This window comes from Macrobrachium nipponense, chromosome 22, assembly GCF_015104395.2.
Source record: "Macrobrachium nipponense isolate FS-2020 chromosome 22, ASM1510439v2, whole genome shotgun sequence".
In the NCBI taxonomy this organism is placed as follows: domain Eukaryota; kingdom Metazoa; phylum Arthropoda; class Malacostraca; order Decapoda; family Palaemonidae; genus Macrobrachium; species Macrobrachium nipponense.
This window is the reverse complement of record NC_087213.1, coordinates 53,975,099-53,992,945: the sequence shown is the minus strand read 5'-3', so window position 1 is coordinate 53,992,945 and position 17,847 is coordinate 53,975,099. Positions and strand designations below refer to the sequence as shown.

The following is a 17,847-nucleotide window of genomic DNA, read 5'->3' as shown; positions in this document are numbered from 1 at the left end:
ATATATATGAATAATTATCACATCGAACCGTGATCCATTTATATATCAATTCAAGCTACAAATGTCCTTTAATATCTAAATTCACTTTACCTCCCAAATGATATATTTTCATATATGTACCGAAGGGGAATTTTTTAATTGATAATAATTTCTTCCCCCCATGGGATCGAACCACCGTCCAAGTGGACGGGGACGAAATCAGAACAGTCAGTGACTGTTCTGATTTCGTCCCCGTCCACTTGGACGGTGGTTCGATCCCATGGGGGGAAGAAATTATTATCAATTAAAAAATTCCCCTTCGGTACATATGTGAAAATATATCATTTGGGAGGTAAAGTGAATTTAGATATTAAAGGACATTTGTAGCTTGAATTGATATATATATATATATATATATATAAATATATATAATATCTATATATATATATATATATTTTTATATACATATATAAAGGCCTAAAACAATTGCCATGACGTCGCAAATAGCGGTCAACCACTTTTTTTTTTTTTCCGTAGTATATATACGTACTGCAGTTTTTAACGGTAGGCGATCTCTTCAGATATGGCGATCACTGGTTTCTTTGGGATTAGTCGGTCTATCGATGGGCACCGTTACCATTCTCTCTCTCTCTCTCTCCTCTCTCTCTCTCTCTCTCTCTCTCTCTCTCTCTTTGTCTCTTTGTATATATATATTATATATATATATATATATATATATATATATCATATATATGAACGTAGGTTGGTTGGACCGCTAGCGTGTACATTTTGTTTTTATTTTTCCGTTGTAAACCTGCCAAGCAAGTATGGCGAACCTGGAGCTGGATAACTACGATTCCGTGACGTAGCAAGTTCAACTCTGGACGACATTCTTCCCCAGCCAGAGATAAATTAATCGATTCTTTTTTTAAACAGTCAGTGAAGATTGGAGAAGAGTTCTTGACCAGAGACAAAGAACAAAGAAAGGACCCTTATACCCACGTTTCAGAAGGATCACCAAACGTTAGGCAGACCTGATGCCAAGTGGCTGCCTGTACGTTAGACCGATGTCTGAGGGTCACGCCCCTTTTACATGCTCTCTCTCTCTCTCTCGTCGTCGTCTCTCGGCCTCTCTCTCTATAACCAGTCTCTCCTCCAGTTAGATCTTTCAGAGAAAATTGAGGATTACCTTGCAAAAGTAAGAGAGAGAGAGAGTCCTTGCTCGTGGCCATGCTTATACCGAATTTTCTCTTTGCATTATTCATGCTTTTTGATTTATGCAGAACATGCAAGCAAGTTGACCTAGTATGTATATATATATATATAGACATTTTTCTTTTTTTCTAGTCCATATCGGTTGCAGAATCAACTCTCTCTCTCTCTCTCTCTCTCTCTCTCTCTCTCTCTCTCTCTCTCCATAAAATGTGTCCGCGGGGTGAGCGTAATTATACCTATTGAGTCATTCTTAACGTGTTAACGATTAGCAGTTTTGTAGGTATCATAGGCCTAATAATGGTAGGAGGCTCCGTTCTCTCCACAGAAAGGCGCCCTGAATCCTCTAGACCCACAGGGACTTCCTCTGACCAACAAGCTACTGCCGAAGTTGCTGAAGAAGTACGGATACACGACGCACATTATCGGGAAGTAAGTTAATAAATATTTGTTATACGTTATTATTCGTCCTCTTGAATTTAATACGTTTATTTCAGCAAAAGCAGTTTCTATTTGCAAGCCTGGAGGAACCACCACCAAATGACACGAATCCCCTGTTACGACCCAGACATGAAAGAATTCCTGGTCACGACCCTTATTATACTAGGTGCGTGCTGACCCCTACATAGCTGACCTATAGATGGCTGTCCCACACTTTCTCCTTAGCAACGCTGGGCGCCCAGCTAGGCGGTTTTATTTTTAAGGCGCGGCCGCAACCATCAGAAGGGATACGACCCTTTGGAAAGGTTAACTTGGATACAGTAGTAGTAGTAGTAGTAGTAGTAGTAGTAGTAGTAGTATGTAGTAAAACTTTGATGTGGCCAGAGTGGCTCCGGGCGTACAAGAATTTTTTATGATAGTGCCTTTGTAACGGCCCTTCTTATTCTTCCACAGCATAAATTTTTGCCTGACAGAATTTCTCATTGAATGAGTGCTTTTTGAAGATAATAATAATAATAATAATTATTATTATTATTATAATTGTAATAATTAAAAAATCCTCATAGAGCACGAGTCTTCAAATGGAGAAGCAAATCCAAAGTTATGTAAATGTACATATATTTAAATTTAAAAAAAGCAAGGATAGTTTTCGGGAATCTGTTCGGTTCCCCTTATCAATCTGACACGTGGATATAGCACTACAGCGAAGTAAACAAAACAGGGGTCAAAAATTAAGTGACTTGTTTATAAACAATGGACCCGGTCGTCAAGTATAAATCAGGCAATGCCGTCGTTTTCTGATGAAAGCGCCGCCTGTCGTCTGAAACGTCGAATTGGTCCTTGCCCAATGCGGTCGTTCTGATGGTCCTCTTCAACAGCATAGGCGCCGGCAGCATCGGTTACTGGAAGTAGCCGAGTTACCTGAACGGGAGAAAGAAAGGCAACCGCAGCATCAGATGTAGCTAAAGAGACCTGATTTATACTTGACGACCGGTTCCATTGTTTATAACATTGTTTATAAACAAGTCACTTAATTTTTTACTCCGGTTTTGTTTACTTCGCTGTAGTGCTATATCAACGATTCCCGAAAGCAATCCTTGCTTTTTTTTAAATTTAAATATATATACATTTACATAACTGTGGATTTGCTTAAATCAAAAATAATAATAAGAATAATAATAATAATAATAAAATAATAATAATAATAAAATTAATAATAAATAATAATAATAATTAATAATAATAATGTGTGGCGCCGTGGAGGAGTGGGTTAGGTCGTCAATAGACTTAAGTCAAGTTAAGCAACACTGGCTCTGGTCAGTCGTTGGATGGGTGACCGCTCTCCTCGGCGTTGATTCCTTGGGAAAGGATCTTTACCATAATTTCCTCAGTCTACTCAGCTGTAAATGAGTACCTATCCCTGATGGGGTAGGGTCCAGCTATGGGTTAAATAGCAAAACTCAGCAATGATGGAAAGAAATGAAGGATTAAACGACAACGACGTAAATGGAACCTCTGGCAACAGAGGAGCTTCGTCCGGCAACCAGGTATTCAACCCAATTGAAGGGGAAGACGGTCAGGTACTTGGAGGTCGTCATCCAGCAACTGATCACCACAACGACAATAATCAACAGCCTGAGATTGGAGCTACAGAGGCAAAAAGGAAGAAATGGACAAGAGAAGAAAATAAGGAAATATGGAGATGCTACATCAGAAGCAACCCGACGGAGAGAGGATATAGAAGGAGATTGGTCAACATCTGGAATGAGAGGAATAAAACACCCCCCAAACAGAGCAGAGGCTGGCAGACCAAGCAAGGAACATAAAGAAAAAGAACTGGCTCTCCCCAACAGAAAGAGAAGAACTGGAAAGGGAAATGTCACATGACAACGAATTACACGAAGACGAACCGAGAGACGATGCCACAGAAGACGACAGGGAGGATGAGGTATCAAACAACGACACACGAAGAAACACCGACGAAGTAACAGAGAGGACGGAATGGGTAGAAAAGATTAGACAATGGATGGAGCCAGATACAGAGAGAACAAAGATCCCCTCCATGAAAGCCTACAACACCAAGAAATTAAGGGAGAAAACAAGTGAGGTCAATGAAATACTGGGCATAATACAGACCACCAGTATCACAGAAACAAATAACTTTGACATATGCAGGAGCAAGATTAGTAGCAGAACTGATGGGAATTCGAACACCAACACCACCAGCACAACCAACCCAACAGCAACCAAAACAGCAACCTCCTTGGAAAAGGCGCCTGGAAAAGCAAATCATGGTGATGAGATCTGACTTGAGTAAACTGAAAGAGATGGCGGAAAAAAGGCTAAGAAGCAAGAAAACAAGGGAGGAACTCAACGAGAAATACAAAGTACAAGAAAGGGGATTAAACAACACAATAGAAGATGTAAAACAGAGGCTTAAGGCCAAAGCACATAAGATCCAACGGTACATGAACAGGAATAAGGGATACCAACAGAACAAACTATTCGGAACCAACCAGAAAAGACTATACAGCCAACTAAGAGGGGAAGACAACCACCCAGAAATTCCCGAAGCCGAACCAAGTAAGAGACTCTGGGAAAACATATGGAGCAATCCGGTATCACACAACAAACATGCAACATGGCTCCAGGAAGTCAAGGAAGAAGAAACAGAGAGAATAAAACAAAGATTCACAGACATCACGACAGACACAGTCAGACACCAACTAAAGAAAATGCCAAACTGGAAAGCCCCAGGTCCCGATGAAGTCCATGGATACTGGCTCAAAAACTTCAAGGCCCTACACCCACGAATAGCAGAACAACTCCAGCATTGTATCTCAAATCACCAAGCACCCAAATGGATGACCACAGGAAGAACATCCTTAGTACAAAAAGACAAGAGTAAGGGAAATATAGCCAGTAACTACAGGCCTATCACCTGCCTACCAATAATGTGGAAGTTACTAACAGGTATCATCAGTGAAAGGCTATACAACTACCTAGAGGAGACAAACACCATCCCCCACCAACAGAAAGGCTGCAGAAGGAAGTGTAGGGGCACAAAAGACCAGCTCCTGATAGACAAAATGGTAATGAAGAACAGTAGGAGAAGGAAAACCAACCTAAGCATGGCATGGATAGACTATAAGAAAGCCTTCGACATGATACCACACACATGGCTAATAGAATGCCTGAAAATATATGGGGCAGAGGAAAATACCATCAGCTTCCTCAAAAATACAATGCGCAACTGGAATACAATACTTACAAGCTCTGGAATAAGACTAGCAGAGGTTAATATCAGGAGAGGGATCTTCCAGGGCGACTCACTGTCCCCACTACTCTTCGTAGTAGCCATGATTCCCATGACAAAAGTAATACAGAAGATGGATGCCGGGTACCAACTCAAGAAAAGAGGCAACAGAATCAACCATCTGATGTTCATGACAAGCTGTATGGTAAGAGCATCAAGGAAATAGATACCCTAATCCAGACTGTAAGGATTGTATCTGGGGACATCAGGATGGAGTTTGGAATAGAAAAATGCGCCTTAGTCAACATACAAAAAGGCAAAGTAACGAGAACTGAAGGGATAAAGCTAAAAGATGGGAGCAACATCAAACACATAGATGAGACAGGATACAGATACCTGGGAATAATGGAAGGAGGGGATATAATACACCAAGAGATGAAGGACACGATTAGGAAAGAATATATGCAGAGACTCAAGGCGATACTCAAGTCAAAACTCAACGCCGGAAATATGATAAAAGCCATAAACACATGGGCAGTGCCAGTAATCAGATACAGCGCAGGAATAGTGGAATGGACGAAGGCAGAACTCCGCAGCATAGACCAGAAAACAAGGAAACATATGACAATACACAAAGCATTACACCCAAGAGCAAATACGGACAGACTATACATAACACGAAAGGAAGGAGGGAGAGGACTACTAAGTATAGGGGACTGTGTCAACATCGAGAACAGAGCACTGGGGCAATATCTGAAAACCAGTGAAGACAGTGGCTAAAGAGTGCATGGGAAGAAGGACTAATAAAAGTAGACGAAAGACCCAGAAATATACAGACAGGAGAATGACAGACAGAACAGAGGACTGGCACAACAAACCAATGCACGGACAATACATGAGACAGACTAAAGAACTAGCCAGCGATGACACATGGCAATGGCTACAGAGGGGAGAGCTAAAGAAGGAAACTGAAGGAATGATAACAGCGACACAAGATCAGGCCCTAAGAACCAGATATGTTCAAAGAACGATAGACGGAAATAACATCTCTCCCATATGTAGGAAGTGCAATACGAAAGATCAAACCATAAACCACATAGCAAGCGAATGTTCGGCATTTGCACAGAACCAGTACAAAAAGAGGCATGATTCAGTGGCAAAAGCCCTCCACTGGAGCCTGTGCAAGAAACATCAGCTACCTTTCAGTAATAAGGGGTATGAGCACCAACCTGAGGGAGTGATAGAAAACGATCAGGCAAAGATCCTCTGGGACTATGGTATCAGAACGGATAGGGTGATACGTGCAAATAGACCAGACGTGACGTTGATTGACAAAGTCAAGAAGAAAGTATCACTCATTGATGTCGCAATACCATAGGACACCAGAGTTGAAGAGAAAGAGAGGGAAAAAATGGATAGGTATCAAGACCTGGAAATAGAAATAAGAAGGATATGGGATATGCCAGTGGAAATCGTACCCATAATCATAGGAGCACTAGGCACGATCCCAAGATCCCTGAAAAGGAACCTAGAAAAACTAGACGCTGAAGTAGCTCCAGGACTCATGGAGAAGAGTGTGATCCTAGAAACGGCGCACATAGTAAGAAAAGTGATGGACTCCTAAGGAGGCAGGATGCAACCCGGAACCCCACATTATAAATACCACCCAGTCGAATTGGAGGACTGTGATAGAGCAAAAAAAAAAAAAAAAAAAAAAAAAAATGATAATAATAATGGAGAAACAAATCCACAGCTATGTAAATGTACATATATTTAAATTTAAAACTTTAAGGATAGCTTTCAGGAATATGTTCGGTGTCCCTTACCCTTAAAGTTTTAAATTTAGATATATGTAGTACATTTGCATAACTGTGGGTTTTTTTCTCCATTTGAAGACTCGTGCTACTATGAGGATTTTTTTAAAATTTAATAATAATAATGATAATAATAATTTTGGAGAAACAAGTTCATAACTATGAATCTGTATAAACATTTTAAAAATAAACTTAAATGTCCGGTTTCGTAACTGTGGATTTTATAATAATTCCGTTTTCTTTGACTAGATGGCATCTGGGGTTCTGCTCGTGGGGCTACACCCCCACTAAGAGAGGGTTCGACTCCTTCTACGGATACTACGGCGGGGCGGAGGACTACTACACCCACCAGAGGAGCGAGAAGAAGGTTCGGCGCGAGTCCAGGAGAGGAGGTAGGGAGGAAAAAGGGGGCGTGGCCGCGTCAGTGTTGCCTTCTATAAGAGGTTGGAAATTGTCACCGGATTAAGATGTAACTTATTGAATGAGAATCTTCGGTTGGCTGAGATAAATTAGAGGCATTTTTTTATTTAAGAAATAATTTGATGGTCATATTATTATTATTGTTATTATTATTATATCAACCCCTATTGCTGTTTGAGGACAGTTTATTATTATTATTATGGCATTGCATAGGCCTAATATATAGTACAGTGTGAAGGAGCCTTGTTCCTCGTGCGTAGACAACTGTTCTTGTTTAACCGATTATTTTCTCTCTCATTTCTCATCCCACGGCGAAACAGTCCTGTTATGCATTACTTAGGCCTACTATAGTGCCAGGGAGCTTTGTTCATCGTGCTTAGACACATTTTTCATTTGTTAGTTTTTTTTGTTTTTTTTTACAGTCTCTCATTCCTCTGTCATGTGATTCTCTACACAGGTCGTCGAGAGGAATATCTAGACCTCCGGAACAATACTAAGCCGGATTATACGAAGAATGGTGTCTATTCAACGGTAAGCTTTAAAAAAAGTTTTTATTTCTGGGAATAAAAAACTATACTCTGTTTTTTGTCATCTGTCCACCTGCCTGTGGTGTTTGCGTATGGTAATACTGCGTCCCGGGCTTTAGATAGTTACATTCAGCTTACATTCAACAATAATAATAATATCCTATTTCGAATATTAACAATGTAATTCGCATACAGTAAATTATGAAAACACTTTTTTCAGTTGCAAATGTACACATAGATATCCTTTTATTTACCGAAAACTTACACATAGCGTAACTATCTAAAGCCCGGGACGCAGTGTTACCATACACAAACACCACAGGCAGGTGGACAGATGACAAAAAACAGAGTATAGTAAACTAAATTAATGTTTACAAAAAACTCCCATCTTTGTAGCCTCCGTTTGTATTGGGTAGGGAGGGGAGTGGGGTAGTGCCATCAGTGCACCTCACTTGATGCACTGTAGGCGTTACATAAGGGGGCCTTTGCAGCGTCCCTTTCAGGGCCCCTTAGTTGCAAGCCTGGAACTACTGTCATGCATTTTACTGTACCTCCGTTTTATATTCTCTTTCTTCCATCTGACTCGCCTCAACCCTCTCTTGACAATTGTTACACCTTTCAATAAACCTTTCTACTGTCAGTTTCCCTTTTCAACGCTGAATGACCTCGTCATCGTAGGTCCCAGTGCTTCGCCTTCGGCTTGAAGTCCGAATTCCACATCTTTGTAAAGACACCACTAAAGCTTATTCCCTTCCCCTTCTTCTTCTTCTTCTTTGCAGTACGTGTTTGCAGCGGCCGCAGAGGAGCTGATCCGCTCGCGTGATCCGAAGAAGCCCATGTTCCTGTACTTCCCCTTCCAGAGCGTCCACGGGCCTCTGCAGGTGCCCAAGAACTACACCAGGGTCTTCAAGAGAGTAGGAGACTACTATCGAAGGAATTACCTCGGTAAAGACTTTCTCGGTCTCTCTTTTAAGCGCTCTGCGTCCTTGGAATGCAAGAAGAATTGTTTTTCTTAATGAGTGTATCTTGGGCTGACTAGACTCTGGGAGAGGTTAAGGATTTGTATGCATTTAGTGTGGTCCTCTTATACGAGATTCAGAGGAAAAATTTACAACAGCATTGAGTCTCCTTCAACGAAACTAAGTTGTCAGTTGTATAGCTTGCATTATTATATTAGTTTTATGTGTGAGTGTGAATTTGTGATTGTGTGCCTGCCAGTAGGATGTATAATATGCCATATTTTTGTCAATGAAATAGATGTTACACTACAACAAAAGTAGAAATTATACAAATACAAGACTGTATTTTTGCAAGACACTTATAAAAATTTTGACAGACTCAATGTACTTCATGAACAAGTAGTAAGCAGTAATACAAAATATCCGCACATTATTGTAACTTTACCTCCGTTCATATTCTTTCTTCCATCTTACTTGCCATCCACCTCCTATAGGTACCAGTGCTTAGCCTTTGGCCTAAGTTGTATCTCTCTCTCTCTCTCTCTCTCTCTCTCTCTCTCTCTCTCTCTCTCTCTCTCTCTCTCTCTCTCTCTCTCTCTCTCTCTCTCTCATGGTCTGGGGTCAATAAGTTATCCTCTTCTCAGGAATGGTAATGGCAATGGACGACATGGTAGGCCGGGTTGTCGCAGCGTTGAAGGCCACGGGGCACTACGAGAATTCGGTCATCATCTTCACCACTGACGTAAGGAAGAACGCTGGTTGATACTGAGATGCAAATTTAGCAGATAGTATATGCAAATTCTAATCTTGCTGTATACAAAATAGCAGTTGATGTGTGTGTATGTTAGTAGTCACAGCACACAAATTATTGGCTGATGTATGCAACCTCGTAGTGGGTGGGGGTAGGGCCATCATTGGACCTCATGCAGTGGAATGGAGGCATTACTTAATAATAAGGTTCTTTGCAGCATCCCGTCGCCCCCTGGCTGCAACCCTTTTCATTCCTTTGACTGTACCTCCGTTCGTATTCTCTTTCTTCCATCTTACTGCCCTTAACCCTCTCCTCATAATTTTTGTTGTTGTATTTATGTATTTATAGAATGGAGGTTCCATCAAGATGGGCGCCAGTAACTATCCTCTGCGGGGCGGCAAATCGAACCTCCTGGAAGGAGGCACCAGGGGCCCGGCTTTCATCCACTCGCCTCTGCTCCCCAACCGAGGGACCGTCTCCAATCAGTGAGTCCTTCTTTTCTTTTTTTCTTTGAGTTGTCCATATTTTTGTAGATTGGCATTGTCAAGATAAATCTGCTCTGTAGATGTAAGTGGTCTCTGTCAAGATAAATCTGCTCTGTAGATGTAAGTGGTCTCTGTCAAGAAAATCTGCTCTGCAGATGTAAGTGGTCTCTTGTTATGATAAATCTGCTCTGCAGATGTAAGTGGTCTCTGTGAAGATAAATCAGCTCTGTAGATGTAAATGGTCTCTGTCATGGTAAATCTGCTCTGGAGATGTAAGTGGTCTCTGTCATGATAAATCTGTTCTGGAGTTATGATAAGTGGCCTTTTTAATGATAAATCTGCTCTGGGGATATGATAAGTGCCCTTTGTCATGATCTGCTCGGGAGTTATAATAAGTGGCCTTTTTTAATGTCAGATCCTTTGCTCGGGATTATATAAGTGGCCTTTTTTATGATAAGTCTGCTCTGGGGATATGGTAACTTTTTAATGATGAATCTGCTCTTTAGACATGATTAGTGCTTTGTTAGTGAATACTCAACTCATCCGTTCCTCCTATCTGTTTACAACCCAGGTTGTTCCACGTCACAGACTGGTACCGGACTGTGGTGGGCCTGGCGGGTGGCAAAGCGAATGACCCCTACTTGGATAGCATCGACCAGTGGGATGCAATCACGGGGTACGCCGCCCCCCCTCGAGAGAGACTCGTTTATAACATCGATGACTCTGAAAATAAGTTCCGTGCAGCTCTCAGGTAAAAAGAAGTTTAATGTACTCTGTTGATTGGTTTAATTTTCAGACTTTATACTGAAGGTCAATCTTGTTTCATTCTTATCCAAATAACCATGTCTCTGATTTCTATGGTCAGTGACTGTAGTAAAGAAAGCAGATCAGTTTATGTACGTCTCTGTCTGTCAACCACTTTAGTTTTCCAGTGAAAACACTGTATATCAATAAATTCGATTTTTTTTTTTCTCAGGCTGAAGTTCTCACCTCAGTTTATTGTATAGAAATAATTCAGGGAATCCCTTCTTTCTAACCACATTTGTTACTTAAGGACCTTGTTAGCATCAAATCAATAAGTACGTTCTTTCTGAATAGGTACAACGAGTTCAAACTTTCGGTCGGAGCCGTGGGAAAGAAGTTGTGGGCTCCTTACACTCCCCTCCTGCATCGCCAGATTGAACTTACTCTTCCCTTGGAGAGCGAAGGCAATGGCACATGGCCAGAGACGACCCGGGAACCGAAAAACTGCTCTCTGTCAGATCTGGATGATGAATTGAACTCTGTGTCTTCACACTGTCCAGGAATGTCCAGTTCTTCAGAGGTAACTGACGCTCAAGATGACCCTGCTGAACTCTTTGAAGAAGACCTTGATTCAGGTCGCTCTGACCTGGACCCCAGCCACTTTGACCTCGACTCTGTCCGTTCTGGTTTTGATCCCAGTCATTTAGACCTTGATTCCAGTCATTCCAATCTTGATTCCAGTAGCTCTGACCTTAATTCTAGTCATTCTGACCTTGATTCCCGGCGTTCCAACCGCCTGTTGAATCCACATGTTGCCGTCTATGGTAGAGGATCAGATCAAAGGAAAAATGGAGGAAATGGGGAAGCGGTGGATGGTCACCGGATCATGAAGGACTCCAGTAAAGTTCTGGACACTCGAAGGAAAACCCCAGACACAAGAAGAAATCAGAACAAAAGTGGGGAAAAGAAGCATAAGAAGAAGGGTGACAAGAATAAAAGGAGGAAGAAGAAGCAGAAGAAAAAGAAGAAGAATAAGAATAAGAAGAGGAGGAGAAGACAGAAGAAGAAGCGTCCGCCAAAGAGAAAGAAGAAACCCATAGACACAAAGAATAAGGAGTCGTGGAATAAGGAGAGTGGGTTCACGAGATGGTGGAAGCTTAGGTCCCACGCCAAGATCAGCTGGAGTAGAACCGTGGTGAAGACGCTCAATAAATACATTCCGGACGAAACACAGATCCGACTTTATAACATAACAGGTAAGATCCAATTCTGCCGTACATGACCGCCTATAGATTGCATGCTTGTCTTGCAAGATTGTTAGGAAATATGACAAGGATGGTCTGGAGATGTGGTAAGGAGCGGGTGATGATCACTTAGATAAGTATTTCATTTGAAATGGTGATATGATGGAAAGTATTAAAGTCAATAGAATATTGAAACAGTGTATATTTATTTATATATATACCCAATGTAGCTCACCTCCTACTCCTCTCCACCAACTCTTAAATCAAACACTTTTGCCAGCATAACGTGACGCACTATCTCTACATGACCAGACCACTGGATAGCACTGGAATCCATCTTTGTACTTTTGTTAATAGCTGGTTTCATACTGAGGAGTTGGCTCAACAGCTGCTGCTTACTGAGACACCTGAGCGATTCCACAGCTTTTGCAGTGCTCCAGCTTTTCCCTGCCTTGTTTATTTTATGATGATGATTCTTCTTCTTCATTTTTATTACTGTCGTGAAAGCAATCCGGTCAAATCCTTGCGATCCGTACTGGATTTGTTAAAAATATTTCCGTTCCTTGTTTATTTTACTATTTTATTATTATTATTATTTATACTTTCTTCCTCTGTTTCTTTACAATTGTCATCATTATTCCACAGCCGATCCGGTGGAATCCACAGACCTCTCATTGGACAACCTGGAGATGGTGAAATACACAATGACCTACTTGGCCGTCCAGCTGTACCGATACAGACGGCCTAATCCGAAGAAACGCAACTTCCGGGGCCACCCGAGATATTTCAATGATGTCTGGAGCCCTGGGTGGTGTTAGCCCAGGAAACAACAGCAGCGGCAAACAACAAGGACAACAAAAACAACTCCATCAAAAGCTGATGCTGTTTTAATCTCAGGGTCTCGTCCAGTTTTCGTCTCTCATTGCGTTAAGTTCAGATGAATGTTTCATATTTCTGTTTGATTGATCTACGGGATCACAACTCAGTTCACATTTTATTGACAGCATTCTATATCATTGTTTACTGTTTCTGTTTGTTTTACGGGGTCACATTTCAGTTCACAGTTATTTACAACATTTCAGATCGTTTATTATTTACTTTTGTTTTACGGGTTCACATTTCAGCTCACAGTTACCTTACGGCATTCCAGATCATTGTTTACTGTTTCTGTTTCGTTTTACGGGATCACATTTCAGCTCACATTTAATTACATCATTTCAGATCGTTCATTATTTATTTTTGTTTTACGGGATCACATTTCAGTTCGCATTTCATTTACAGTATTTCAAATCGTTTGTTGTTTCTGTTTGTTGTACGGGATCACATTTCACTTCCCATTTCCTTTACGGCATCCCTTGTCATGAACATATTTATTTATTTATTTATTTTTGTAAAAAGCCTTTCATGTCATAAACGTTTTACAGCATCCCACGTCATATAAACGTATCGCAATATTCCACCTCATGAACGTTGCTTTAAACCATCACATTTCATAGACGTTTAGAATTAAAAGCATTTCTTGTCATCACAGTTTCAAAACTGCCTCGAAATATATTGCGCTTTCCGATGCCAAAAAAAATGACATCCGAATACTTTTAAGATTTTGACAGATTAATCTTAAGACATGATTTTAAAATAATGATACCTACTATTTTGTTAAAAAAAAAAAAACGAGAAATATATTTTCCTAATATCCTTGCAAGTTGTTTGGTTCTTGGTTAGTTTTGTCTTCCTCTGCTGTGATTTGGGTCATCGTATGTTAGCAAATGCCGAGTAGAAGCTTCAAGCTTTTGAGAATGGAGCTTCAAACTTTTGAGAATGGAGCTTCAAGCTTTCGAGAATGAAGCTTCAAGCTTTTGAGAATGGAGCTTCAAGCTTTTGAGAATGGAGCTTCAAGCTTTTGAGAATGGAGCTTCAAGCATTAAAGGAAGAAGCCTCAAGATTTTTAAAAATGACGTTTCAAGACTTTTAGAATGAAGCTTCAGGCAGTGGTGAATGAAGCTTCAAGCTCTTTCAAGAATGAAGCTTCAAGCTTTTGAGAATGAAGCTGCAAATTTTGTATCGTCAAACTCCAAGCTTCTGAGAATGAAGCTTAAAAATAGATACCTTCATTGCAGAGGAACGAACCTTTAGGGTTGTCACTACAGCTGAATTGTTCAGTGCAGTAGATTTTGCTAGTACAGTAAAATTTAGTAGTACATTATTGTAGACTTGAAGTCCTGTGCAGGAGAGCACAGTAGGCTTTAACAGCACAGTACAGTGTAGTATAGCGCAGTACAGTACAGTAGTTTTGGAAAGTACATTACCAAATTGTACACTACTGTACAGTACGGTAGACTTGGTAAGTCCTGTACAGAATAGTACATTAACCTTGAAAAGCACAGCACAGTGCAGTAGGCTTGGAAAGTACAGTACAGTAAATTTAGAAAGAGCAGTACTGTAAGACTGGAGAACAGATTACTGTACAGTACAGTGGAGTATAGTAGACTTTGAAAGCCCTGTACAGTACAGTAGATTTAGGAAACCTTGTCCAGTAGGATAGAGTATGCTTGGAGAGAGTTTGGAAGTTCAGTACATTATAATCTGTTCAGTTATCAGACTCGAGAAGTCAAGTTATCAGATTTCCATCCCCCTAGAGTGCTGTAACTTCAAACTTATGTTGATTTATTGTACTGTACCTCGAAACTAATGTCCATTTATTGCATCGTGTCTTCAGACCAGTGTTCATTATTCCAAATGTATCTTTAGACTTGCATATTCATTTCTCTTATGTATCCTTAAACTAGTTCTCATTTTATGTATTGTGTCCTTCATTTATTTTGTCTTCATATAACTTTTTCAACTATTGAAAAGAGATTATTTTATATTTATTTTTCTGTTACATCATGAACACGAAATCTATGTCATTATGTTGTACGTCTTCAGCACGTGTCTAAAGATAACAGAGTATTTAAAAAAATCTATTTTTTTTTTTATTCCTTTCGTATTTTTAAGAGTTTTTCTTTGATATTGTAAAATATATGATTCCTCCAAATGTATGGACAATGATAAGTGGGCACCAGTGCCCGCTGGGGCCAATGAAAAAGGGGCGTGGGTGTGCCAACTCGCTCTGAAAGGCTTGGTGAGAAACATGGAACCAGTTCTCGAGTCTGGATTTGGTCTTGATATTTTCTGTTTTCTGGGAGTCACCCCTGTCATGGAAAATGATACTTTATCCAAACTGGACATTGCAAAGATGAAAGACTCACGAGCTCTCGCCATCACAGCAGATGACGCAACATGAAGTGAAAATGTGTGACGTAATGTGTGCGTTTTGAAATATTTGTGCGATGATTCCTACTTCATTTTAGCTTCGTTCGAGCGAACCCGTGTCATAACTACGCTCGGAATCATTACGGGAAGCACCTTTGTACATGCAACTCTCTTTTTGAGATTTCTGCGCATAGTCTCAGGGTGGAATTACGAATGAATACGAAGTCCAGGACAGACTTGCCAGTGAATACCGAGGCCAGACTTATTCGGATGAAATTTGGGGACTTTCTTAGACAGGGAGAAATATAAAGATGGGAGGGGAGGAGGAGGGTGGCTGAAGGAGAGAAACAAGAAAGCATAGATGGCAGTTTGAAGAGGTGTTGTTAGCTGCCTGGCGTTTTGCATGGTAGTGTTCTGCGACCTTCGGCGTTCTGCAGCTTTCAGTGGTGAACGGTGTGACCTTGGTAATGAGATGTTACAGCATCCAGGTGCTCGTGCAGATCTTTATGATGCAGCTTTTGTTGTTGAAATGATTCGATGGCTGCAACTGCAAAGCTAGGAGGTTATAACTGTCTCTGATATAAGATCTGTGACAGACCAGAAAAACTAAACATTGACTGGTTAGAGATTTGGGATTCTACGTACGTGGGATAAATGTTGTACGCAACGAGTCGCCTGGCGTCAGATAATGCTTGCAACGGAAGCAACACAAGGTATAATTGATTTTAAAAGTGTGGAGCATTTGCAAAAATACTTAATTGAAAAATGATCTCAATTTTGGCGTTACTTATGACTGAAATGTGACAGTAATTTATCTGGCATTTCTTAGATTGCTGCTTTCGTCTTTGCACAGTTATATTTATTTAACTATTGAATTATGATATTGATATTTTATCTCAACCTCTTTCTTTCATCAGTTGAATGAAATTTTGAGTAATCATAAAAATTATCGATATCATTTTTATTATTATCCTCGAGGGTAAGGGCACAGTTTGCAAAGAATAAGTATTTAAAAAACGAGATAATAATAATAATAAGGATATTAATAAAACTATTATTATTAGTATTATTGTTATTCCTTAAGAGAAATTAAAAAAAATAATCTAAAAACGCGTACTTATATAACAAGACAAAAAATAAGAGAGAAAAAACACACAAACACACTTGGGTTCTATTTTGGGGAGAGAGAGAGGTCACCTAGAGGCGTCACAGATTGCAGACATTCCTGCAACCTACGTTCCTACTAATTGCTTTGCCATCTTCCTTGCGTTGTCTTTGTTGCGAAGATGACGACTAGGGTCAGTGAAGGGGGTAGGAAGGACCCTCTCTCTCTCTCTCTCTCTCTCTCTCTCTCTGACTTGTGTAATGTGGGGCAATGCTGGTTAGTTGCGACGTTGTTTTCGGAGTATTGTTTCTCCAATAACCAATTGTCTATGAAGTAGTGCTTCTTTATTGGCTTAATTAGTTTAGAAGAGGTGTTTTTCAAATGACTTAGTTTTGAAGTAATGTTTCTTTATTGACTAGTAGTGTTTCTCTAATGGCTAATTATTTTGAAGTAGTGTTTCTCAAATGACCAATTAGTTTTAAAGTGGTGTTTCTGAAATGAGCAGTTAGTTTTGAAGTAGTTTCTCCAATACCATTAATTTTGAAGTATTGTTTCTTAAATGAGGCGTTAGTTTTGAAGTGTTTCTCAAATGATTAAATTTGAAGTGTTTCTCGAATAACACTCTATTTTTGAAGTAGTGTTTCTCAAATGACATAGTTTTGAAGCAGTGTTTCTCAAATGAGCCATTAGTTTTGAAGTAGTGTTTCTTTATTGACTAATTAGTTTAGTAGTGTATCTCTGATGACTATTAGTTTTGAAGTAGTTTCTCTCATTGATTTTTTTTGGGGTATAATGTGTCATGAATATTTTTTTATTTCTAATGTTTCTCAAATAGTTAATTTTTGGATATTTCTCAAATTGTTGATTTTGAAGTAATGTTTCTCAAATATTGAATTTATTTTGAAGTAGTGTTTCTCGAATGACTTGTTTTTTTAAGTAATGTTTCTCAAATAATTAATTAATTTTTAGGTAATTAGTGCGGAAGTAACGTTTGTAAAATATATTAGTATTGAATTAATGTTTCTCAAATTATTAGACTTGAAGTATTCAGTTTTGAGTAATTTTACGATTGAAAAGTTTTTGGGGTAATATTTTTTGAATAATTAGTTTTTGAAGTAAGTAATGTTTCTCGAATGATTTTTAGTTATATTTCTCGAATTATTAGTTTCGAAATAATGTTTCTTTCATACTTAGTATGTGAAGTATTTAGGTTTGAAGCAATGTATCTCTAATAATGAATTAGTTTTTAAATAATGTTTCTCGAATGATTATACCTTTGAAGTAATGTTTATCAAAGAATTAATTAGTTTTGAAATCGTTTCTCGAAAGATTATACCTTTGAAGTAATGTTTCTCAAAGAATTAATTCGTTTTGAAATCGTTTCTCGAAAGATTAAGTCATGTTTCGCGAATGATTTATCGCGAGGTAATGTGTCTCGAACGAAGCTGGGCTTTGTATGTCGCAACGGACCGTGAGTATTGTAAGTGCGTATGTGTGCGTGTTTGTCAGCATGCATGTGTGTGCGTGTGTGTGTCCTTGCAGGCAACAAACACATAAATATTCCATTCAAGAACCAAAACAAGTAGTTTCATTTGACAGAAAGCTAAAAAAAAAAATATGAAAAAAAAATCGTCCTCCTCCTCCTCCTCATCAGATGC

General features: G+C 39.5%; 1 protein-coding gene across 2 annotated transcripts in view; it reads left to right on the top strand.

The window, feature by feature from the left end:
• The window catches only part of LOC135198658 (arylsulfatase B-like), a 38,616-nt gene extending 21,492 nt beyond the window's left edge, over window positions 1-17,124 (top strand). For both annotated transcript variants that reach the window (XM_064226450.1, XM_064226449.1), the window contains exons 4-12: window positions 1,520-1,623; window positions 6,952-7,094; window positions 7,580-7,653; window positions 8,429-8,594; window positions 9,253-9,350; window positions 9,708-9,844; window positions 10,416-10,595; window positions 10,943-11,844; window positions 12,478-17,124. In XM_064226450.1, the coding sequence (XP_064082520.1) occupies window positions 1,520-1,623; window positions 6,952-7,094; window positions 7,580-7,653; window positions 8,429-8,594; window positions 9,253-9,350; window positions 9,708-9,844; window positions 10,416-10,595; window positions 10,943-11,844; window positions 12,478-12,650 (1,977 nt within the window). In that variant the 3' untranslated portion in view covers window positions 12,651-17,124. The remainder of the gene's footprint in view (window positions 1-1,519; window positions 1,624-6,951; window positions 7,095-7,579; window positions 7,654-8,428; window positions 8,595-9,252; window positions 9,351-9,707; window positions 9,845-10,415; window positions 10,596-10,942; window positions 11,845-12,477) is intronic.
• The last annotated feature ends 723 nt before the right edge of the window (window positions 17,125-17,847 follow it).